General features: G+C 44.6%; 2 protein-coding genes across 12 annotated transcripts in view; both read right to left on the bottom strand.

The window, feature by feature from the left end:
* RAB27A (RAB27A, member RAS oncogene family) overlaps positions 1 to 9126 on the bottom strand; it is a 69721-nt gene extending 60595 nt beyond the window's left edge. The window contains exon 1 of one of the 4 annotated variants that reach the window (XM_084878633.1): positions 8999 to 9126. The gene's annotated coding sequence lies outside the window, so the exon portion shown is untranslated. Of the gene's footprint in view, positions 1 to 8733 lie in introns of all 4 variants that reach the window. The other 3 variants (XM_084878639.1, XM_084878637.1, XM_084878635.1) reach the window with 3 other exon arrangements.
* Positions 9127 to 17173: 8047 nt separating this feature from the next.
* The window catches only part of CCPG1 (cell cycle progression 1), a 71262-nt gene continuing 66816 nt past the window's right edge, over positions 17174 to 21619 (bottom strand). For 6 of the 8 annotated variants that reach the window (XM_084876243.1, XM_084876236.1, XM_084876241.1 and 3 more), the window contains one exon: positions 17174 to 18443. In XM_084876243.1, the coding sequence (XP_084732369.1) occupies positions 18438 to 18443 (6 nt within the window). In that variant the 3' untranslated portion in view covers positions 17174 to 18437. Of the gene's footprint in view, positions 18444 to 19947; positions 20089 to 21359; position 21619 lie in introns of those variants that run through there. The other 2 variants (XM_084876238.1, XM_084876239.1) reach the window with 2 other exon arrangements.

The following is a 21619-nucleotide window of genomic DNA, read 5'->3' as shown; positions in this document are numbered from 1 at the left end:
AGCAGCAAGACAGGCAAGAAATGCTGGCCTGTAGCTGGCACCTGGCACAGAACCCGGTGATAACACAACCCGCTTGCTTCCCCTCCTCTGATAAGACACTGGGTGTTGGTAATGTTCCATCTGAAAGTCACTTCCTTTGAACAGCAAAGCAACACAGTTTTGGACTGCCCACCTCACCACTGGTTCCAGCCAAGAAGTATTGGCATAAGGATATAGAAATAGCCCGTGGGGAGCCCGGAGACCTGTCTTCTGAAACCTTCTCTGCCATCAGTCAGCCATGGGACCTCGGGCACAGCTCCGAACCTCCGAGGGGGAGGGGAGTGTGCGCTGGGAGGTTTCTGAGGTGCCTACTGGCCCTTAACTGGTGTGATGCTGTAGGAGTAATAAGTGAGGTCTCCTAATCTAAGCGGCAACATGAGCTGGTGACTCAGGGTAGAGGTTTTGGTCATTGACTTTTAATTTCCCAGAGAGGCTCTGGTTAAGCAGGAAATGGGTGTTCATAAAGACTCCGTGCAGCCTTACTGTTTCCATGGGAAACTCTGGCGGCGGGAACTTTGGGAGGTAGACACGCCTGGTCATCTGAGAGCTCGTCACCTGAGGTGCTGAGGGTACAGCTCTCTGAGGCATTTAGGCACCAAACCTTCCATCACATCGCGCCCCCCCCTCCCCCACCCCCGCCTTTGCTGAATCACAGGGCAGCCTGGCTCTTCCTTCCTATGGACAGGCTGACCACGGGGTCCACGCCTCTCAAACAGCCAACCTGGCCCCTCCTCAAGGACCTCACTCCACGTGGTCCCTGAGGGCAGTGGTCCCAGTCCTGGCCCTACGCCACATGGAACGCCTTAGACTTGGGGTGAGGGAGAGATCAGAAAGACAGCAGTGGTACAGTTAGGCTTCGTGACTTCACATAACAGGGGCAGGGCGGGGGGGGGGGGGGGGGAGAGGGGGAGGTTGCAGGCCAGAGAGGCTTCCTCAGCCCCCGCACCACGGACACCTTGGGCAGGACAACCCTTTGGCATGAGGGGCGGTCTGTGCTCAGCAGCATCCCTGGCCTCTGACCACTAGATGATGCCAGGAGTAACATGTTTTATGTTTGACAATCAAAAACATCTGCAGACATGGCCAAATGGCCCCTAGGGATGAGGGGGTCGAAATCAGCCCCGATTAAGTAGCTCTGGTGTAAGATCACATAGTTAATTATCTGCAATATCGGAGACCAGGCGACCAGCTACCAGGTATGTGGGCTCCTCTACAATCAAGCAGGAGCCCCGGAACTCAGCGGGAGTCACTCCCTGAGCAAACACCGCAGCCCACTCCCAGCCCTCCGCGGGGCAGCAGGGCAGGGCAGGGCAATGGGGAGCTGGCCTGGCCCGGAGGGCAGAAGCCCCGGCAGCACAGCCAGCAGCCTGCTGGGCCACATTGGGCTCCAGCACCTGACCTTCTCTTTCCAAGGGCTGCTGGACGCTTTTCCTCATTCCAGGGGTCACCCTTTGCAGGGGTGAGATTCATTATGAAAAAAAAACCACATATTGCAAGAAACAAAGAAGTCCCAACCATGACCATGGATTATATTTTAAAATTCTTAGGTATCTCAATGGAACATTTACAATAAATCATGACCGATTTCTATATGTGTCATTTTTCCCATGTTAGGGGTAGTACAACAATAAAAGCACCTCACTGTCGCCGTTAGTTTGCGGATTGAGACCCTGTGTATGCTTTTAATGATATAATTACACAGGAGATGCATAACCAGCCAAGCTAGATAAGACTGGATCAGCTGCCCAGGTGGTGAGATCGGGGCAAGATAGAGCAACTGCAGTTAATAAGAACAAACAGATGTTTTAGTCTCTTGGCAACCAGCTTTATTATCATGCTTTGATCTGGCAGCTGGTAAGGCTTTATATGAATTAATCAACAAAGCTATAGAAACACAAAATTAGTGGCCCTGGAATATGGTATTCTAGGGGCCGTCAGAGAACGCACGTCCATTTTCAGGGCAACTTTCCTAAATAGATACACATATACATATAATAGTAATAATAATAATAAAAGTCACATATACCTATCTGCCTACATTGGTCATTACCACATATCTGCCATATTTTTTCTACCAAAATACTGATGGTTGAGGAGTTTCAAAGGAGTGGGCCACGCAGAGCAAGCAGGCTTTCCATAAGACCATACTTGGCTATTGTGGAATTACTCCCAGTCCACCTTAATCAACGCATCCCACAATAAAAATTCAAAAGGGACAAAAATATTAACAGGCCCTTAAAAGGAATAAAAACACATAGAAGGAAATACAACCAAATGGTGGCCCTCGAGAAAAACTCAAGGGTGTTTCATGATAATGGCTTTGATTGCAACACACTGGATCCGGGGACTGGGGGGAGAGCGTGATATTGGAGTAATCACGCAGCGGTGGGTCAACAGGAAACATAAGCAATTTATACCGGACCTCGTAAGGGAAGACACTGTGCAGCAGACTGAAAGGGCAGGATGGGGCTAACTCCTTGGAATGAGAGGGCAGGGGGAACTGGACCCTAGCCCTCACCCAACCAATCAGAGTCAGCCAAAGCAGTGACATCACCACCCTTATAAAACCCCTTGATCTGTTGAAGCTCATGCTCTTCCGCCACACTGTCGGCGTAAGTGGGACAGAGCCCATGCTAGCATGGAAGAGGCTTTCTGCTATTGCATCGGACTCGGCTCCCTAGTGGTCCTTGGGGATCACGAAATCTGGTCATAACAAGACCAGCCACTGGACCTAGAGTCCCAGTTCTGGCTCTGCCACTAACTGTGTGATCTTACAGAGTGACTTCATGCCTCTGGATGTGAATTTCCTTACTGCAAAAGTCTACTCTAGAGCAACACTAAGTCTCCTCCAAATTCTTTCTCCTTCCAATACTTCTGAGTTTACGAGTCCTCTCTGTCCTTACCTTGGACACTTGTGCAGTCACCAAAGTGAGCTCAGTTGCTATCTGGACATTACCGTGACCCCTGCATTTCCTGTGCATACACATGGGTTGACCCGACTAGGGTGACCAGATTAAATACAAGACACAGTTAGATTTGCATTTCATAAAAAAGCAAATACTTTTAAAATACAACTATGTCCCAAATACGGCATGGAGCATACTTATAGAAATAAAATATTCATTGTTTATCCAAAATGCAAAATATTTTTTTGCTAAATCTTGCACCCTACCACATGTATGCAATTTTAAAAATTGTTTCCATACATGTGGGTGGTTTTAAGAGTGGCTGAGGCACTCAGTGGGAGACCTCCTCAAGAATAGCATGTACAGTCACACACACACACACACACACACACACACACACACACCAGGAAAAGAGAAATAACTTTCAACACTCCTCTTGAGTAAGCCAGGCAGTACATACAATGAGTGTTAGGCCTCAATGATACCAGACAAAAAAAAAAAAAAAAATTGTGATGTGCCCTCTGCCCCGCACGAGCAGACAGGAGGCCAAAACAAGCTGGGTGCTCCCTGCTCCACACATCTCACCCTCTGGACGTAAGTTAATCACACACCCTTTATCTCTTCCTCCAACTCCGAGCTCACGTCTGCTCCCAAGGTAATCAGCTTAAAGGAAACCGGATCATAAACTCAAGCTTCCTGACCCAGAGGCAGAGGAACAAATATGACCCAAGCAGAAACGGCACCAGGCTTAACAAGGGAAGGCAGTGAGAGGGAAAAATTACCCTCTTCAGGAGGCAATCTTGTTTTAACAACGGCGGGACAATCTTGCTTCTGAGGGGCTCACACTTTTTTTTTTTTTTTTTTAATTTCAGCTTTATTGAGGTAGAGCTGACATGTGAAATTATAATTTATTTTTAAAAAGTAAAAATAAAATTGTAAGTAACTTAAAGCGTACATTGTGGGGGATTTGATGCACATCTGCAAGGTGAAAGGATTCCCTCCGTCTGGTTGAATAGGGGCTCACGCTTGACACAGGCAAGCCCTGTTTTGTTTTTCAGAAGATATCAAACCTATCGTGATTTCTTAGGGAAAAAATATATATCACACATATGTCAAAATAATGCCTTTTCACACTGCAGTGAAGATATAAATAGGGCTCATTCTAAGATAGGTTTAAGTAACAATGGAAAGCAGATTCAATTTTAAAGATGATGTAAAGATTAATTACCATACACTGGAAGCCAATTAACTCAATTTTTTCTGGGAAAGAGCAGCAGGAAAGCCCACTCAACTGCAGCCAGTACGGCTCCGTCAGCAGTAGCAGGGTGAGCTGGACTAAAACAAGGTGCTTGGCCAAAACCGGTTTGGCTCAGTGGATAGAGCGTTGGCCTGCGAACTGAAAGGTCCCAGGTTCGATTCCGGTCAAGGGCATGTACCTTGGTTTCGGGCACATCCCCAGTAGGGAGTGTGCAAGAGGCAGCTGATTGATGTTTCTAACTCTCTATCCCTCTCTCTTCCTCTCTGTAAAAAAATTAATAAAATATATTAAAAATAAATAAAACAAGGTGCATGGAGCTATTGGCTAAGAAAAATTAAATGTGTGGCTGACATTCAGCAAGCGTTCATTGAGCACTCCTTTTGTCTAAGATACCTTGCAATATAAGCCTCAAAAATGAGCTGGAGTCCTGCTCGGCCTCCAGGATATGACAATGTGTCATGGATATAAGGACATACACATAAACAGTCGACAGTCTAAAGTAGTCATTTAATTATCAGGTGCCTCGTTAGCGAATCAGTCTCATAATTAAATGTCAAAATGAGTTTCCAAGTAGGCAATTCCAGGTGGATTCCGGAGAAAGATTAATTCAGTGCCATACAAAGCATTCATCAAGAAATGAATTTCCATTTTCTTGAATTTCCAAGGAATTTCTTCCTCCCCCTAGACGAGCGTAAGAGATGGAATCCCTGGAGGCAGCGCGGCCTGCCCGGCCGAGTCCTCTGGGCTCCACAGAGGAGGCTCCCGGCCACAGTGGGAAGAGCAGAGCCCTCACCTTCCTCCTTGGTTGACCTTCCCTCTCCGAGGAGGGTAACGCATTCTCAGAGACAACAGGAGGATAGAAGAGGAGAGAGATGTTAGCGTCGCTATGGACACCGCTTCTCTTAGATAAAATAGGAAGAAATAGCAAAGCAATAACCATTTCTTATTCTCCCATTCCCTTTTCAATCATTCAATACATTTTTGAGTGCTTACTGTGTACCAGAAACCATTCTAAATGCTGTGCATACCATAATGAAGAAGAGAAATTCCTGACCTTCATGGAGCTTGTAATCTACCAGTGGGAGACAAGTAATGAGGGAGGGAGGGAGGGAGGGAGGGAGGGAGGGAGGGAGAAAGAGAAGTATTAGAGATTCTAAAGAAAAATAAGGTAAGATAAGGGAGCAGAAAATGATGGGAGTGGTGAGGAAAGCTATTTTAACTGGGATGGTTCAAGAAGGACTCTATACAGAAATGACTTTTGACCTGAATGAAATGAGTGGGAAGACCGTGCAGACATTTGAAGGAAGAGCATTCCAAGCAAAGGAAACATCAAGTGCAAAGCTCCTGAGGTGTGCCTGGCTAATGCAGAGTAAGCAAAGGAGAGAGAACTAGAGAATGAAGCCCTAGCTGCTTTGTCTCAGTGGATAGAGTGTTGGCCTGCAGACTGAAGGGTCCCAGGTCTTGATTCCAGTCAAGGGCACATGCTCAGGTTGCGGGCTCGATCCCCAGTGGGGGGGATGCAGGAGGCAGCCAATCAGTGATTCCCTCTCATCATTGGTGTTTCTATCTCTCTCTCCCTCTCCCTTCCTCTCTGAAATAAATAAAAATATATTAAAGAAAATGAGGCCCCATACCATAAAAGGGGCATGTAGGCCATGATGAGACTTTGTTTTTCTTCTGAGATAAAAGGCTACTGGAGAGTCTGAGCAGAGGAGTGAGTGACTTTGGCTGCCCTGTTGAGAATAGATCGTAAAGTGGTGAGGGTGGCAGTAGGGAGGCCCTGTAGGAGGCTTTGCAGTGATCCAGGAACTTGATGGTGGCATTGGAAGTGGTGAGAAATGGTGATTATCGTAGACATACAGTGGTGCCTCACACAACGAACTTAATTCGTTCCAGGAGCAAGTTTGTTATGCGAAAAGTTCGTTATGTGAAACGCGTTTTCCCATAACAATACATGTTAAAAAAAATAATTCGTTCTGTAGCATAAAATATGCTAAGATGACATAAAAAAAGATAAATTTTTGTTATTATTTTTCTTTAGATCGTCATAAATTCTCTTGGCTTTGTGACAGATAATATCTTGGGTTGTTACGTCACCTTTCACCTGCCTGTCCTTAATCCAAATCGCTAATAGCCTCTCCATTTCCTTGTGGATTGAAGACCTATGTTTTTCATGAAATAGTTTTGATACTCCTTTGGCTACTTTGGCTGATTTGATTGCATCCTTATTTGTCAAAATGGTGAAAATGGTGGTCTTGCTGAGGCCAAACTCTTTGACAAGGTCACACTGTTTTACCCCACATTCACTCCTTCTAATTATTTCCTGTTTCATTTCAACAGAAATCACCTTCCTGCTTTTTTTAGAAGCCATGATATAAAAAAAATATTGAGTTTAACTTAAAAGGACGACTGCCGTGATACTACGTGCGTGATTTAATTCGTAATGAAGAACGATTGCCACGATACGTGCTTAAGTTAAGCGCAGTGACTAACGACTGCCTGCAGTGCCTGCGCGGAAGGATGCAATACATCGGCAGCGATCGTGGAAGCTCGGGCAAAGCGGTCGTGGAAGCTCGGGCGACTTCGTTGTGTGAAACGAAGTTCGTTGTATGAATCATGAAATGAAGTTCGTTGTGTGTAGCGTTCGCTGTGCGAGGCGTTCTTTATGCGAGGCACCACTGTACTCTCAAAGTAGAACCAGTGAGATTTGCTGAAGGATTAGATATGGAAATGAGAGAAAGAAGAGAACCAGGGATGACTCCTGCATCTGGAAGAATGAAGTTGCCACTAACTGAAATGGGGAAATTAAGGGAAAGCAGGTTAAGGAAAATCAAAAGTCTGGTTCCTTCAGGCTGTTGCCCACTCCAAAACCCTTACATCTGTTACAAAACCAAAACTGTGGAAATTGAGAATCTAAATGTCATATGGAAATTTAAAGATGCAGAATAGCCAGAATAATCTTGAAGAAAAAAAAAATACAAAGTGGGAAGGCTCACACTTATCAGTTTCAAAATTACTACAATGCTACAGTAATTAAGACAGTATGGTACTAGAATAAGGGAAGACATATAGGTCAATGGAACTGAATTTAAAGGTCAGAAATATACTCTCACATTTAGTCAATTGATTTTCAACAATCACTAAGACCATTCAAAGGGGAAAATAGTCTTTTCAACAAATGGTGCTAGAAAACTGGATTTCAACATGCAAAAGGAGGAAGTTGGACCCCAATCTCCTATCAAATACAAAAATTAACTGTAAATGAGTTAAAGGTTGAAATGAAAGAGCTAAAACTATAACACTCTTAGAAGAAAACATAGACATAAGTCTTCATGACTTTAGATTTGGCAATGCTTTCTTAGATTTGACACTGAAAGCACCAGCAACAAAAGAAAAAAAATGAATTACACTTTATCAAAATCCAAAACCAAGGTAGGCCATGGAAATTCTGAAAGGGAGGAAAGGGAAAAAGTGGGAATGAAAAGCAACATAAAATAGGTTATTTGGCTCAGTGGATAGAGGGTTGCCTGTGGACTGAAGGGCCCCGGGTTCGATTTGGTCAAGGGCATGTACCCCGGTTGCAGGCTCCCAGCCCTGGTGGGGGAAATGCAGGAAGCAACCAATCGATGTGTCTCTCTCACATCAGTGTTTCTCTCTGTCGCTTCCTCTCCCTCCACTCTCTCTAAAAATCAATAGAAAAAACATCCTCGGGTGAGGATTAAAAAAAATAATAATAATACAGAAAAGAATGATCCCCAGTCAAGTTCTTTCAGCATTAATATTAACCTTTATTCATTTCCAGCCATCTAAAGAAACCCTATTTTCCAGACTGTGTCCTGCCCCCCAAGCAAGTTTTTAACAAAAGAAAAGAAAAGAAAAAGGAACAATAACAGTGAAGCACCAACAAATTAAATCAGCAATCATTATAGAAAACTTATATGGCAAACACTACTCGCCCCTCCCAACATCTGATTGACAAGCCAACCATAACGGGAGAAGCCATCTAGTAGGGAAAAAAACAGCTGTTAGCCCGCAGGGGGAAGGACAGACACTGTGGAGAAGGTTCTGAGGCCATGCGGCCCAGGTAGCCAGTAGGAACCAGAGGCTGGGAATGCAAAGTCAAGAGCTCACAAGATTTCCTTCACTCCGGGCCTGCCTTTGCTCACCTGTGATCTACTGGGACAGAGACAAGCCTCTGGCAATTGTTTGGGAACCTGTCATCACATCCGCACTACCCAGCCAACACCTGAGAGCTTTCTGGCTGACTGACAGGAGAAAGGGAACCCTCTCCCACCCGCCAGTTGGCCGTCCAGACCCTGACCAGCGAAGGTGTCGGAAAGACGTTCAGTAATTCAACCGAAACCAGCAAAAGGGAGCAAAGAACTAGAGGTGGGTGCAGGAGGCCTGGGACCTCCCTTCTCTCCTCCCAGTGAGGTTCCTCCCCCACGCACGGGGACCCCTCGCGCCTGGAGGCCACCCGGAGTTGGCCTCAGCCCCCGATCCCAACCTAGGACGAGCCAGCATCAGCACCTCGTGCCCAAGCAGAGCGTCATCCCGGCCAGTTGTCATCCATCCTGGGGTCCGTGCGATGGCCATCCAGGGTCTAGGTGCAGCGAGGCAACTTTTCTGGCAAGATCCGTCCCCCAGAGGCCAGGGGAGAAGAAGCCGCAACCTCCAGCCCAGCCCAGCCCAGCCCCAGGACCAGCCCGGGGACCAGCCCCGGACCAGCCCGGGGACCAGCCCCGCTCCGGCCGCTGCCCGCTCAGCCCGCGGGGGGCCGGGAGCCCAGCCTCACCTGCTCAGCCCCCTGTGCCCGCGCCGCTCGGCTCAGTGCGCGCCGCAGCCGCCGTGCCGGCCTTTTTTGGGTCCTCGGCGGGTCTTTTCCGTCTGGCCCCACATCACTTCCCGTAAAGGAGAGCGAGGTGGGGCGGGACCTCCTCTCCGCCCTGCACCTCCCGCCTCCTCCTGTCACCCCGGGGAGCACCCGCCCCGCTCCGCTGCCCGCAGCCCCGCCGCACCTGCCGGGCGCTCCTCTGGCTCAGCAGGGTCTCCGCTGCCCTTTCCTGGGAGGCGCGAGGCCGCGCGTGCCGGGAGGAGGGATGGGGGGACTGGAAGGAGGCGGGCGGCGTTCGTTCTGAACACGGGGTGACATTTACAAACTGCTCCGGCATCGGTGCGCTGCGACATATGGTGAATGACTCCCGCCACATGTCCTCCTCCAAAAGCCATTTTCTGAAGGCGTTTTCTAGGGCATCAGATCGGCGGCTCCACTTGTAGCAAGAACTGCTGAGAGCTGAAAAGTCAGCCCCCCTCCCCCCCGGGTTCCTAAAGGCCCCGGGGTTCCCTGGGGCCCCCCGTCCCCGGGGGTCCGGCTCTGCCTCATCCATCCCGCCCGCCAGCTCCTCCCTCATTCAGGCGGCCCGGGCACGGCCTTCCAGCACCAGGGAAACCGTATGACCTTGGGAGAGCGGAGGGGATGGTGAGTATATTTCTGGAAGGGAATGACAAGCAGGGTCTCTGGTCGTACGGTCTAATTCGGATTATAAAATCACTCAGCGTAATATTTCTAAGAGTGATAGAGCACTTTATTTAAAAAAAAAAAAAAAAATACAGTAAGGAGAAATCTGCGAGCCTTTGCTGCCCCCTAGGGTTGGCGTGGGCCTACTTGAACCTGCTGCTGGGAAATGGGTTCAGGATCCCAGGTTCCCACTGAGAGAAGGCCAAGTTTCTCTTCCAATGGGCCGGGGTCTGGGCGGTGGCCTTGGGCCTGCCCCCGTGGGCTCTCAGGCAAAGCACTTCCGAACCAAGTAATTTCACTTCCAAACGGAGCAAAATGCGTGCAAACCCTCGCCCAGCTTCTCTTGTCATCTCTTCTATCTCACTGCTCTGCCCCTGCTTGCGCCACAAATTCCAGCTGTCCCAGACCCACTTGCCCCGCCCCATCGTCCTACCTACGTACTCACAGTTTACATCACGGCACAATTAGCTTCTCAGATATAGGTCCAATGTACAAAATCACATATAGAATAGCCATATGAAACGGCCAGGTATTGAAGATCTATTTAACCTAATATTTCCAGGCAAATATAAGATAGTGAATGAGGGATAACAGATTTCACACAAGGTGATGGTTTCAAGGGATGTTCCCCAGCTGAGAGAAGGGCCATCAGACTGTTGTTGGTTGAAGGTCAGACAGGAAAAGTAGCCCCCGGCGGATGTGTGCAGTAACAGCCCTGGGAGTCACTGATCAGCTAAAATCTGAGGATGGGAGGGGAAGGGGCAACTGTTCATGGCTGATATGATGATATGAGACTGGGGAGCCCCCACTTCAGTACTCCCCACTTGTGCCTGCTGTTATCGGGAGTTTACCGGGTAGATCAGAAAACAGACAGTGGCCTATGGCCCCTATTCAGCCAAGCACCCCATTAAGTACCCTCAGGGAGCTTGAAAGACCAACAAGTAAGCAGTTAACTTCAGTGCCGTGAGATAAAATCCCCACTGGATTTTAAATACCACCACTGGAACACAGACAAATGACACCAAATCAAGACTTCCCAGAGAAAGTGACTAAAGTACAACAAAGAACACTATCAAGCCCAGCCAATGTGGCTCAGTGGTTGTGCATTGATCTATGATCCAGGAGGTCATGGTTAGATTCCAGGTCATGTGCGAAGGCTGTGGGCTTTTCAGGGACATGCAGGAGGCATCCAATCAATGATTCTCCCTCATCATTGATGTTTCTATCTCTCTTTCCCTCTCCCTTCCTCTCTGAAACCAATAAAAATCCTATCTAATAAAGAGGGAATATGCAAATTGACCGCCACTCCATCACAAAGATGGCTGCACCCACAGCTGAGGCCAAGTTCTCTTAAGGAGCAATCAGCAGGGACCTGAGGCTACACCCATAGCTCCATTGGGTGGGTAAGAAGGCAGTGCCATGACGTATTCCTATGCCACTCATCAGGGGCCGCTTTTCGCCACCACCCGGGAGTCAAGAACGCCCTAGCTGGAGGTTGCAATCCTTTGGGAGTTGCCCATTTGTGCTTGGAGTGCTGGGCCCATGAGGAGACGAACTTCCTCATCCCCACCCAGGGCCCTGCATTTTGGTTTTGCACTGGGCCCTACAAATCAGTGGGTCAGCCCTGGTGACAGTAATAGATTATAACACGTGGAATAAAATAGGAATCTGCAAATCAAACCGACGCATCATTTCTGCAGTATTTCTACCGAAAATGTAAAACCTGAATCTATCTAATTATGAGGAAGCATTAAACAAATCCAAATTAAGAAACACTTTACAAAACGGTAGACCAGTATTCTTAAAAAAAAAATGTCAATGTCATGAAAGACAATGACTGAGGAATGAGCCAGAATAAATGAAACCAAAGGGACATGGCAACTAAATTCAAATGTGAGCCTGGACTAGTTCCCAGAGCAGAAAAAAACACACCTCTTGCTCTAAAGAACATTAGCTGGGCTTGGTAGAATTTGGATAGAATCTGAGATTAGATAATATATCAATCTTAACTTCCTGATCTTTTTTTTTTTTTTTTTAACTTCCTGATCTTGATCATTATGCTGTAATTAGAGGACCAGTGATAGGCCTTGACCTGACCTGCATGGATCAGGCTGAAACTGGCTCTCCGATATCCCCCAGGGGCCCCAGATTGTGAGAGGGCACAGGCCAGGCTGAGGGACTTCACCAGTGCACAATCTGGGCTGGGGAGGGACCGCAGGAGGGCTCCAGGGCATGTCCTGCCCTTCTCGCCCAATCAAGATGGGCCAAACCTCAGCAGCAAGCTAACCTACCAATCGGAACATCCTCCCTCTAGTGGTCAGTGCTTGTCATAGCAACTGATGGAAAGATTGGACACTTAACATTAAGGCTTTTATTATATAGGACTAGAGGCCCCTAGGGATGGTGTCCCTCAGCCCAGCCTGCACCCTCTCCAATCTGGGACCCCTCCTTGAGGGATATCCAACTGCCTGTTTAGGCCAGATCCTAAATGGGCCGACAGACATCCATCTCATAATCCAGGACTGCTGGCTCCCAACTGCTCGCCTGTCTGTCTTCCTGATTTCCCCTAACCACTTCTGCCTGCCAGCCTGATCACCTCCTAACCACTGCCAGCCTGATTGATGCCTAACTGCTCCCCTGCCAGCCTCATCCCCCTCAACTGCTCTCCCCTGCAGGCCTGGTCCCCTTCAACTGCCCTTTCCTGCAGGCCTGGTCACCCCTAACTGCCCTCCTCTGCTGGCCATCTTGTGGTGGTCATCTTGTGTCCACATGGGGGCAGCCATCTTTGACCACATGGGAGCAGCCATCTTTGTGTTGGAATGAAGGTCAATTTGCATATTACTCTTTTATTAGATAGGACTAGAGGCCTGGTGCATGAATTTGTGCAAATTGAAGGGAAATTAATTGAAAGAAGTATTTTAGAGGCTGGGGAGGGACTGTGGGAGAGATCCAAGACATGTCCAGCCCATCTTGCCCAGTATGGATTGGCCAGACCCCAGCAGCAAGCTAACCTACCTGTTGGAGCATCTGCCCCCTGCATCATAGCAACTGGTCGAACGGTCAAATGAACAGTTGGACACTTAGCATATTAGGCTTTTATGATATAGGATTAAGAAAGAGAATATTCTTGTTTTTAGGCCTTGCACACTGAAATATTTAGGAGTAAAGGGCATCAAGTGGGCAATTTATTCTCATATGCCTAGAAAAATAATAACATGTGTTTGTTTGTATATACATAAATATGGAGAAAAGACTAAATCAAATGTAATAAAATGTTAATATTTGTAGAATTTGTATAGCAGGTATATAAAAATTCTTTTTATTATTTTTGCACCTTTTCTCTAAGTCCAAAATTATTTTAAAATAATAGTTTTAAAACATTTAAAAGTCTCTTCAGAAAATCCCTCAGAATCAAATCTAGTGGCCCTTTGATAATCTATCATTGTCTTGGCTTTCCCCTCTCTTTTTCTCCCCCTATCCTGCATTCCTGATCTTGGGATTAGAATGGATTTATAACGAGACTGGAGAAACCACCACCTAATTGTATTACCTGAGGCCCTGATGATACGCCTTCACCGAGGCACTGGGGAAAATACATGAATTGCTGAGGAGGCCACTACATCTTTGAAAAGCTCAGGGGTAGCTGTCCTTTGAGGACTGAAATTGACAGAAGCTGCTGCTGCAATAGGACTCCCTAGAATCAATTAGAAGAAGAAGAAGAAGAAAGAATTTATGAAGGGCAAAGGACAGATGACAGACATAACTACTATACTGGAAGCAAAGGTAGAGTGCAGCCAGGGTGTCTTGACCAACAGGGATCTGTGGTGATGGCTAATATATTTCTGGTACCCTTTTAAAATGTACAATTACGTGGTTTATTATATATTGCAAAAGTTGTATGCTCACCACTATCTAGCTCTTGAACATTTTTAGCACCCTAAAAAGAAACCCTATATCCATTACCAGTCAACCCCTATCCTTTCTTTTCCCTAGTCTTTAGTAGCACTCATCTATTTTGTCTCTATGTATTCGCCTGTTCTGGACATGCCATACATATAGAATCACGCTTATGCCCAGCTTCTTTCATGTTTTTAAGTTGATCCAAGTTGTAGTATGCATCATATTTCATTCCTTGTTAGAGCTGAGTTAATACCACAATTTCTTTATCCATTCATCAGCTGATAGACATTTGGATTATGTCCACGATTTGTCTACTATAATAATGCTGCTATGCGCATTCATGTACAAATTTTTGTGTGGGCATGTTTTTATTTATCTCAGGTATATACCTGGAAGTGGAAGTGCTAGTCACATGGGAACATTGTGTTAAACTTTTTGAGGAACCACCAAACAGTTTCCTAGCAGCTACAGTTTTGTTTTTGTTTTGTTTTTTAAATATATATATATATATATATATATATATATATATATATATATATATTTTTTTTTTTTTTTTTTTTTTTTTACAGAGAGGAAGGGAGAGGGAGAGCTAGAAACATCGATGAGAGAGAAATATCGACCAGCTGCCTCTTGCACACCCCCTACTGGGGATGTGCTTGCAACCAATGTACATGCCCTTGACAGGAATTGAACCTGGGACCTTTCAGTCCACAGACCGATGCTCTATCCACTGAGCCAAACCGGTTTCAGCCTAGCAGCTACAGTTTTACTGAAAGTGTATGAATAAGGGTTTTCATTTCCTGACATCTTCACCAACATTTTGAATGGCTGCAGTATCTTCACTAGAGAAAAAAATCATTTCATCCTCTGGCACTTGATATGTAAAAACTGATTAATGCATCCTTCTCAAAAGGAGGATCAAATTCAATTTAACTTGATGTTAGAGGATTATATTAGTTGGCTCTCATACGATTATGTATTCTTACCCATTGTCATGTGACTTGACTGTGAATCCTGTGGGAAGTCTATGTACCTGCCTTTGATTTTGGGCTTAACCACATGGCATGCTCTAAACCAGTGATTCCCAAAGTGGTCTATATCGACCCCCAGGGGTCTATGACAACCTGCAAGGGGTCTACGTCAGCGAAAAAAAAATTTGGGGGTCCATGAAATGAAAATGGGGGTCCACGATAGTGGATCTCAACATACACTGATAGTACCTATTTACTTACATCATATTATCTTATAATATAAAAACATATAAATTATTTATAAAAGTACCTATGAAGTAAAAAATTTATTATATATGTTTATAAAATTGTGTAAGTTGTAGGATAAAAACCTGCACAAAATGATATACCAGTATCATCTTGTTACAAGCATACGCGCAGTAAACATTCTTGCCAATTTTTGTCTCAAAGCTTCGCGAACTTGCACCGACTTGTTCAATTCGTCACTCTATAAATATGAATGTGAGAAAAATACGTTCATTCATTTCCTGAATCTTGAATAGGAAAGTGCTGAGAAAATATTTAAAAAAATATAAACTGGTAGTTTATCATACAAATTATAGTGAATCAGTGTTATTTTGTTTGAGAATGCCGGAGAAAAGTAGGTACATTATTTTTTATTAAATTTTAACACTAAACTTCACTACAGTTAGAAATTTACAAAAAAATCAATATCAGGTAAGTAGGGGGTCTACCCAAAACCGAAAAACATGGCAAGGGGTCTACGGCACAAACAAGTTTGGGAACCTCCGCTCTAAACCAACAGAATGTGAGAAGACATGCTATTTGCTACAATTGAACAGAAGTTTACAATTCCGTTTCCTCTCAGTTTATCTCAATCCTATATTCTGTACTATCCCAGAGTTCTGCTCATTGAGCCTACATCCCACAATAGGATGACATACACCGAGTGGCCAGATTATAATCTCTGAATGCATAATAATCTGGCCAGTCAGTGTGTGTGTGTGTGTGTGTATTTTATTTTATTTTAAAATATATTTTATTGATTTTTTACAGAGAGGAAGGGAGAGAGATAGTTAGAAACATCGATGAGAAAGTCATCGATCAACTGCCTCTTGCACACCCCCTACTGGGGATATGCCCGCAACCAAGGTACATGCCCTTGACCGGAATCAAACCCAGGACCCTTCAGTCCCCAAGCCGATGCTCTATCCATTGAGCCAAACCGGTTTCGGCGTGTGTATTTTAGAGGCCCAGTGCATGAATTCGTGCCTGGGTGGGGTCCAGCCAGCCTGACCAGGGGGAGGGGACAAGGGTGGTTGGCCGGCCTGCCTACTGGTCGAACTCCTGGTTGAGGTGACAATTTGCATATTAGTCTTTTATTATATAGAATATCTGGACTTTTATTATATAGGACTATCATATTAGACTTTTATTATATAGCAGAGCCCCTGTCTACCTGTAGCCAAGCAAATTGATATTTCATAATTGATATTAGTACATTAATTTAAATTTTTATATATTTTATATGCATTAAAGAAAAAGTCTCAAAAGCTCACTAAACTATTAACTGTGTTGATTAAATCAATGTATGCCTGGATAATTTTCACTTTGTACATTTTTATAATGTTTGGTCTTTTTAATGAACTTACATTTATGATTCTTTCTTCACTCCCTGTTATTTTAAATTACTCATACTGTCTATTCAACTTAGATTAAGCTAGAGTGAATTTACTTTTCAAGAAAAAAAATCAATAAAAATGAGTTTATTCTTTAAAAATGAGTGTAGTTTTAAAAAAACACTTTGTAAAACCCTAAAGACTCTACACACACACAAAAAAAAATGACAATGAGGTACTATCTCACAACTGTCCGAATGGCTACCATGAACAAATCAATAAATGACAAGTGCTGGCGAGGATGTAGAGAAAAGGGAACCCTAGTACACTGCTGGTAGGAATGCAAACTGGTGCAGCCATTATGGAAAACAGTACAGCTTTTTCTCAAAAAATTAAATACAGACTTGCCATTTGACCCAGTGATCTCAATTTTAGGAATATATCTTAAGGAACCCAAAACACCAATCAGAAAGAATATATGCAGCTGTATGTTCATATCAGCTCAATTTACAATAACTAAGATCTGGAATCAGCCCAAGTGCCCATCAGTAGACAAGTGGTTAAAAAAGCTGTGGTACATTTATACCATGGATTACTATGCAGCAATAAAAAAGAAGGAAAGAAGGATCTTTTACCCTTTGAGGTAGCATGGAGGGACCTGAAGAGTATTGTTAAGTGAAATAAGCCAGTCAGAGAAAGACAAGTATCACATGATCTCACTCACATGTGGAATCTAACTTAACAAAATAGACTGATGAACAAAATAGATCCAGAGACACAGAAGCATGGAAAAGACTGTCAAATCTCAGAGGGAAGGCGGGGAGGGTGGGTGGAAAGAGATTAATCAAAGAACTTGTATGCATATATACATAACCTGTGGACATGGACAACAGGGTGGTGAAGGTTTGGGGTATGGGGGGGCTCTAGCAGGTCAACGGGAGAAGAAAGGGGGACATATGTAATACTTTCAACAATGAGATTTTTTTAAAGCACTTTGTACATGTGTGATTACATTTGTAGCTCTCACTGAAAATACAAGTTTAAGAGTATTAGCTGAAAAAGTAGTATCCAAAAAAAAACACCCAAAAAACAAACACAAAAAATACAAACATAAACAAAACAAAAAAAATATTGTATCCATTCTTAGCAATCTCAAAACACCCTTTAACTGTATGAAAAATAGCTTCATAACAAATTAATTCTTCCCTAACCACCAATATTAATGCAAATTTGCTTAGCAGGTTAAATAGATCTGTGTCATACTTTCCACCCTATATAGCACCATATAAACCTCTAAAACCTCATTTGATCTGAGTCAACCCAATTCTGAATTTATTCCGCCATTCTGCCTGGGATGAGACAGTGCTGCAGTTGAAAGACTGAAGAAGGCTAACTGTAGGCCAACTGAGAAACATTCTGTTTGGTTGGTGTGGCTTGGTAGTTGAGTGTCCACCCATGAACCAGGAGATCGAAGGTTCAATTCCTGGTCAGAGCACATGCCTGGGGTTGTGGGCTTGGTTTCCAGTATGGAGCAAGCAGGAGACAGCTGATGGATCAATGATTCTCTCTCATTATTAATGTTTCTACCTCTCTGCCTCTCTCTCTCTCTTCTCTGAAATCAATAAAAACATTTTTTTTTTTTTTTAGAGAGACATTATGCTTGTGGTGGATATCTTGATTCATTTCATCTACAAACACTACTGTAAATACCATTCCAAGATATTTTATAAAATATAATATTTCTAAGAAATAAAATATCCCTTCCAATATTCATTTTTACTTAAAAGGAAATTATTAATCTGTCCTGATGAAAAGAAATAAAATAGCAAATAAAAGGACAGTAAACATGAAGATTGACAATACTAGTTTTAAAAATCATCATCTATGATTTATTTATGTTTAAAATGTATTTCAGAAGTTTTTATGAGACTATTTATAGTCAACATAATTTTCAATGGAACTTTAAGCAATTATAGTTCAACTCGCTGTAGTATTAACTTTTCTTCTTTTCTGATTCCTCTACCAATTTCAACTTTTCTTTTAATTCCTTCTGATCTCTGGAATACTGTTCAAATATTGGTTGAAAAATATATATCCCTCCAGCAATTCCAAGGATGCCAGCAAAAAGCATTTGTGGTAGAGTCACTCTCCCAAACATGTTTTTTAACAAATGCCACACGGTACAAAGATGGTTTTGAACAACTCCACTCCACTCAGGAAATCTCTTCAGATCTGTGTACAAAGAAATGGAAAACAAAGCAATTAGTACAACATACTTTTTAAAAATATATATATATTATTGATTTTCCACAGAGAGGAAGGGAGAGGGATAGAGAGCTAGAAATGTCGATGAGAGAGAAACATCAACCAGTTGCCTCCTGCACATCACCTACCGGGGATGTGCCCGCAACCAATGTACCGTACATGCCCTTGACCGGAATCGAACCTGGGATCTTTCAGTCCGCAGGCTGACGCTCTATCCACTGAGCCAAACCGGTTTTGGCTATAAGATACTTTTTAAAGATTTCAAGTCTCTATTTTGTTCCAGAGTGAACAGTGTTTTCTCATAATATGTAAATATTACTTACTAATTTAATTAAAATAGGAATACATATATTTAGGGAGTATGGAAAATGAGCATTAGGGGATGGTGTAAAAGCTAAGTCCTATTACAGAATGTTCTCAATGGATAATTTAAAAGGGCAGAGTGGGACAAAGTTGAGCCATATTCTTTATGCCTTTAAGGTATACCAGTCCAATCTGGAAGTAGGAAACAGAGAAATGCTTTTATTAGCCTATCTCTACTATCATATTTTTAGCAATATGTATTATTAAATACAATAGTCTTTTAAAATAGGCTAAAAATTGTATGAATTTCCTTTGATGCTTTAAGTACAAGCAGACATCAAATATAAATCTTTTGCCATCCATTTTTGACAAAAATATAACAGAGATTTGGATGGTTTTACCTCTAACAACAGAGGAGTTAAGACTCTAGCACTTCTTGGAAAGTTGTATTCCTTGCCGACATCTTAGTCTCTGGAGAAACTAGGTAGGTAGGTGTTTATGAATTAGGGAAGCAGAGTAAAGGTTTTACATATTCCCATTATTATAACAATATTTCATAGCCTCCTAGACCAAACCTGAAGGTCACAAAAACCATTAATGGCAGAAATGATACTAGAAGCTAGTTTGCCCTTAATATCACTAAAATGTAATACAAACTAATCTGGGAGAGAAAAACCTATTTTCTACTAGACTCTACCATTAACTAGACAAATGATGTCATCAAGCATACTTTGGATCAATGCCTGCTAAATGTTAAAAAAAAAAAAAAAAGAGCCATTTGCTCTTTGGAAAATCGATGATTAGCCTTCTGCCACTAGCTAACTGACCCTGACCAAGCCATTTTACCTTTTTGAACCTCATCAGGCTAAATCATCTTTACCTTGCCTACTTCTTTCAACGAATAGTTACTGTGTGATCACCCAAACTGTGAAGTGCTGCATAAACACATTTATAATTATCATTACAGGCATACCTTGGAGATATTGCAGATTTGGTTCCAGACCACCGCAATACAGAGACTATCACAATAAAGCAAGTCACACAAAGCTTTTGGTGTCCCAGTGCATGGAAAAGTTGTATACACTATACTGACATCCACGAAGTGTGCAACAGTATATATGTTGTGTTAAAAAACAACAACAACAAAAACAAAAAACAAGATACATACCTTAACTAAAAAATACTTTATTACTAAAAAATGCTAACCATCATCGGACCCTGCAGCGAGTCTTAACCTTTTTGCAGGCGGAGGGTCCTGCCTGGAAGTTGATGGCTGCTGACTAAGCAGGGTGGTGGCTGCCAAAGTCTGGGGCGGTCGTAGCAATTTCTTAAAATGAGTGAACAGTGAGGCTTGCTGCTTGGATCGGCTCTTCCTTTCGCGAAGGATCTCTCTGTAGCACGCGATGCTGCTGGACAGCATTTTACCCACAGCGGAACTTCTTTCAAAATTGGGGTCAATCTTCTCAAACCCTGCCGCCGCCTTGTCCACTAAGTTTACGTAATATTCCAGATCCTTCGTCGTCATCTCAACGACCTTCACAGTGTCCTCCCCGGGAGCGGCTCCCACCTCAAGGAGCCACTTTCTCTGTTGGTCCATGAGAAGCAGCTCCTCGTCCGTTAGGACACCGGCGGCTCCGCCCGCAGCTTTTATGTCTGGGAACCGGCTCCTCTCCTTAAACCTCTTGAACCAGCCTCTGCTGGCTTCGAACTTCTCCTCGGCGGCCCCCGCCCCTCGCTGGGCCTTCATGGAATTGAAGAGCGTGAGGGCCTTGCTCTGGATCAGGCTCTGGCTCAAGGGGATGTTGTGGCTGGCCTGGTCTTCTATCCAGACCACCAGGACCTTCTCCATGTCGGCAATGAGGCTGTTGCGCTTGCGGATCATGCGTGTGCTGAGCGGGGTGGCGCTCCGCATCTCCCGCAGGAACTTCTCCTTGGCGTTCACCACCTGGCTCACCGTCTGGCGCAGGAGCCCGAGCTTCCGGCCTATCTCCGCTTTGGACAAGCCTTCCTCGCTGAGCCTGATCATCTCCAGCTTCTGATTTAAAGTGAGAGAAGTGCGACTCTTCCTCTCACCTGGACACTTGGAGGCCATCGCAGGCTCACCAGCCGGCCGGTGGGCCCCGGGTCACTGCGGCTGGAAGTCAGGAAGCAGGAGGCCGAGAGGAGCGGGAAAGGCCGGCGGTGGGGCAGTCAGAACACGAGCGTGTCACCTAGTGAGTCCGAAGTTGGTGGCCTTGTGTGAGTGTCATGCTCAGCGCCCCGAAATAATTACAACCGTAACGTTGACGATCACTGATCACAGATCACCATGACAAATATAGCAATAACGGGAAAGTTTAAAATGTTGCGAGTTAACCAGAACGTGACACACAGACACAATGTGAGCAAAGGTTGTTAGGAAAAAAAAAAAAAAAAAAAAAAAAAAAAAAAAAGGCGCTGATAGACTCGCTCTTTGCAGGGTTGCCAGAAACTTTCAAGTTGTAAAAACAAAAAAGAAAAAAAACCCGCAATATCTGCGAAGCGCAACAAAGCAACGCAGCGCAACAAAACGAGGTATATCCTAAGGGCGACCACAATTACCCTTCAGACACATCCCACCGCTCCGCTCCGCTCCGAGCCCCGGACCCCGCCTCCCGCCCGTCCGCGCGGAGGCGAGGTCCCGCCATTCCCGCGGGGTCCCGGTCTCCGGCGCCCAGGTCCCCAAAGCAGAGGCGGCCGCCGGCGCCGGGGCGGAAGGAAGTGCCCCGGGAAAGGTGGGCAGCCCCAGGCAAAGTTTAGCTGCCGGGCGGCCCGAAGCTCCGCGACGGAGCCGCCACCACACAGAGTTGGCCAAAGTCGCC

This window comes from Pipistrellus hanaki (genome assembly GCF_964339955.1).
Source record: "Pipistrellus hanaki genome assembly, chromosome: 1".
NCBI classification, from domain to species: domain Eukaryota; kingdom Metazoa; phylum Chordata; class Mammalia; order Chiroptera; family Vespertilionidae; genus Pipistrellus; species Pipistrellus hanaki.
Note: the sequence above shows the minus strand (reverse complement) of the source record. Positions and strands in the feature narration are given on the sequence as shown.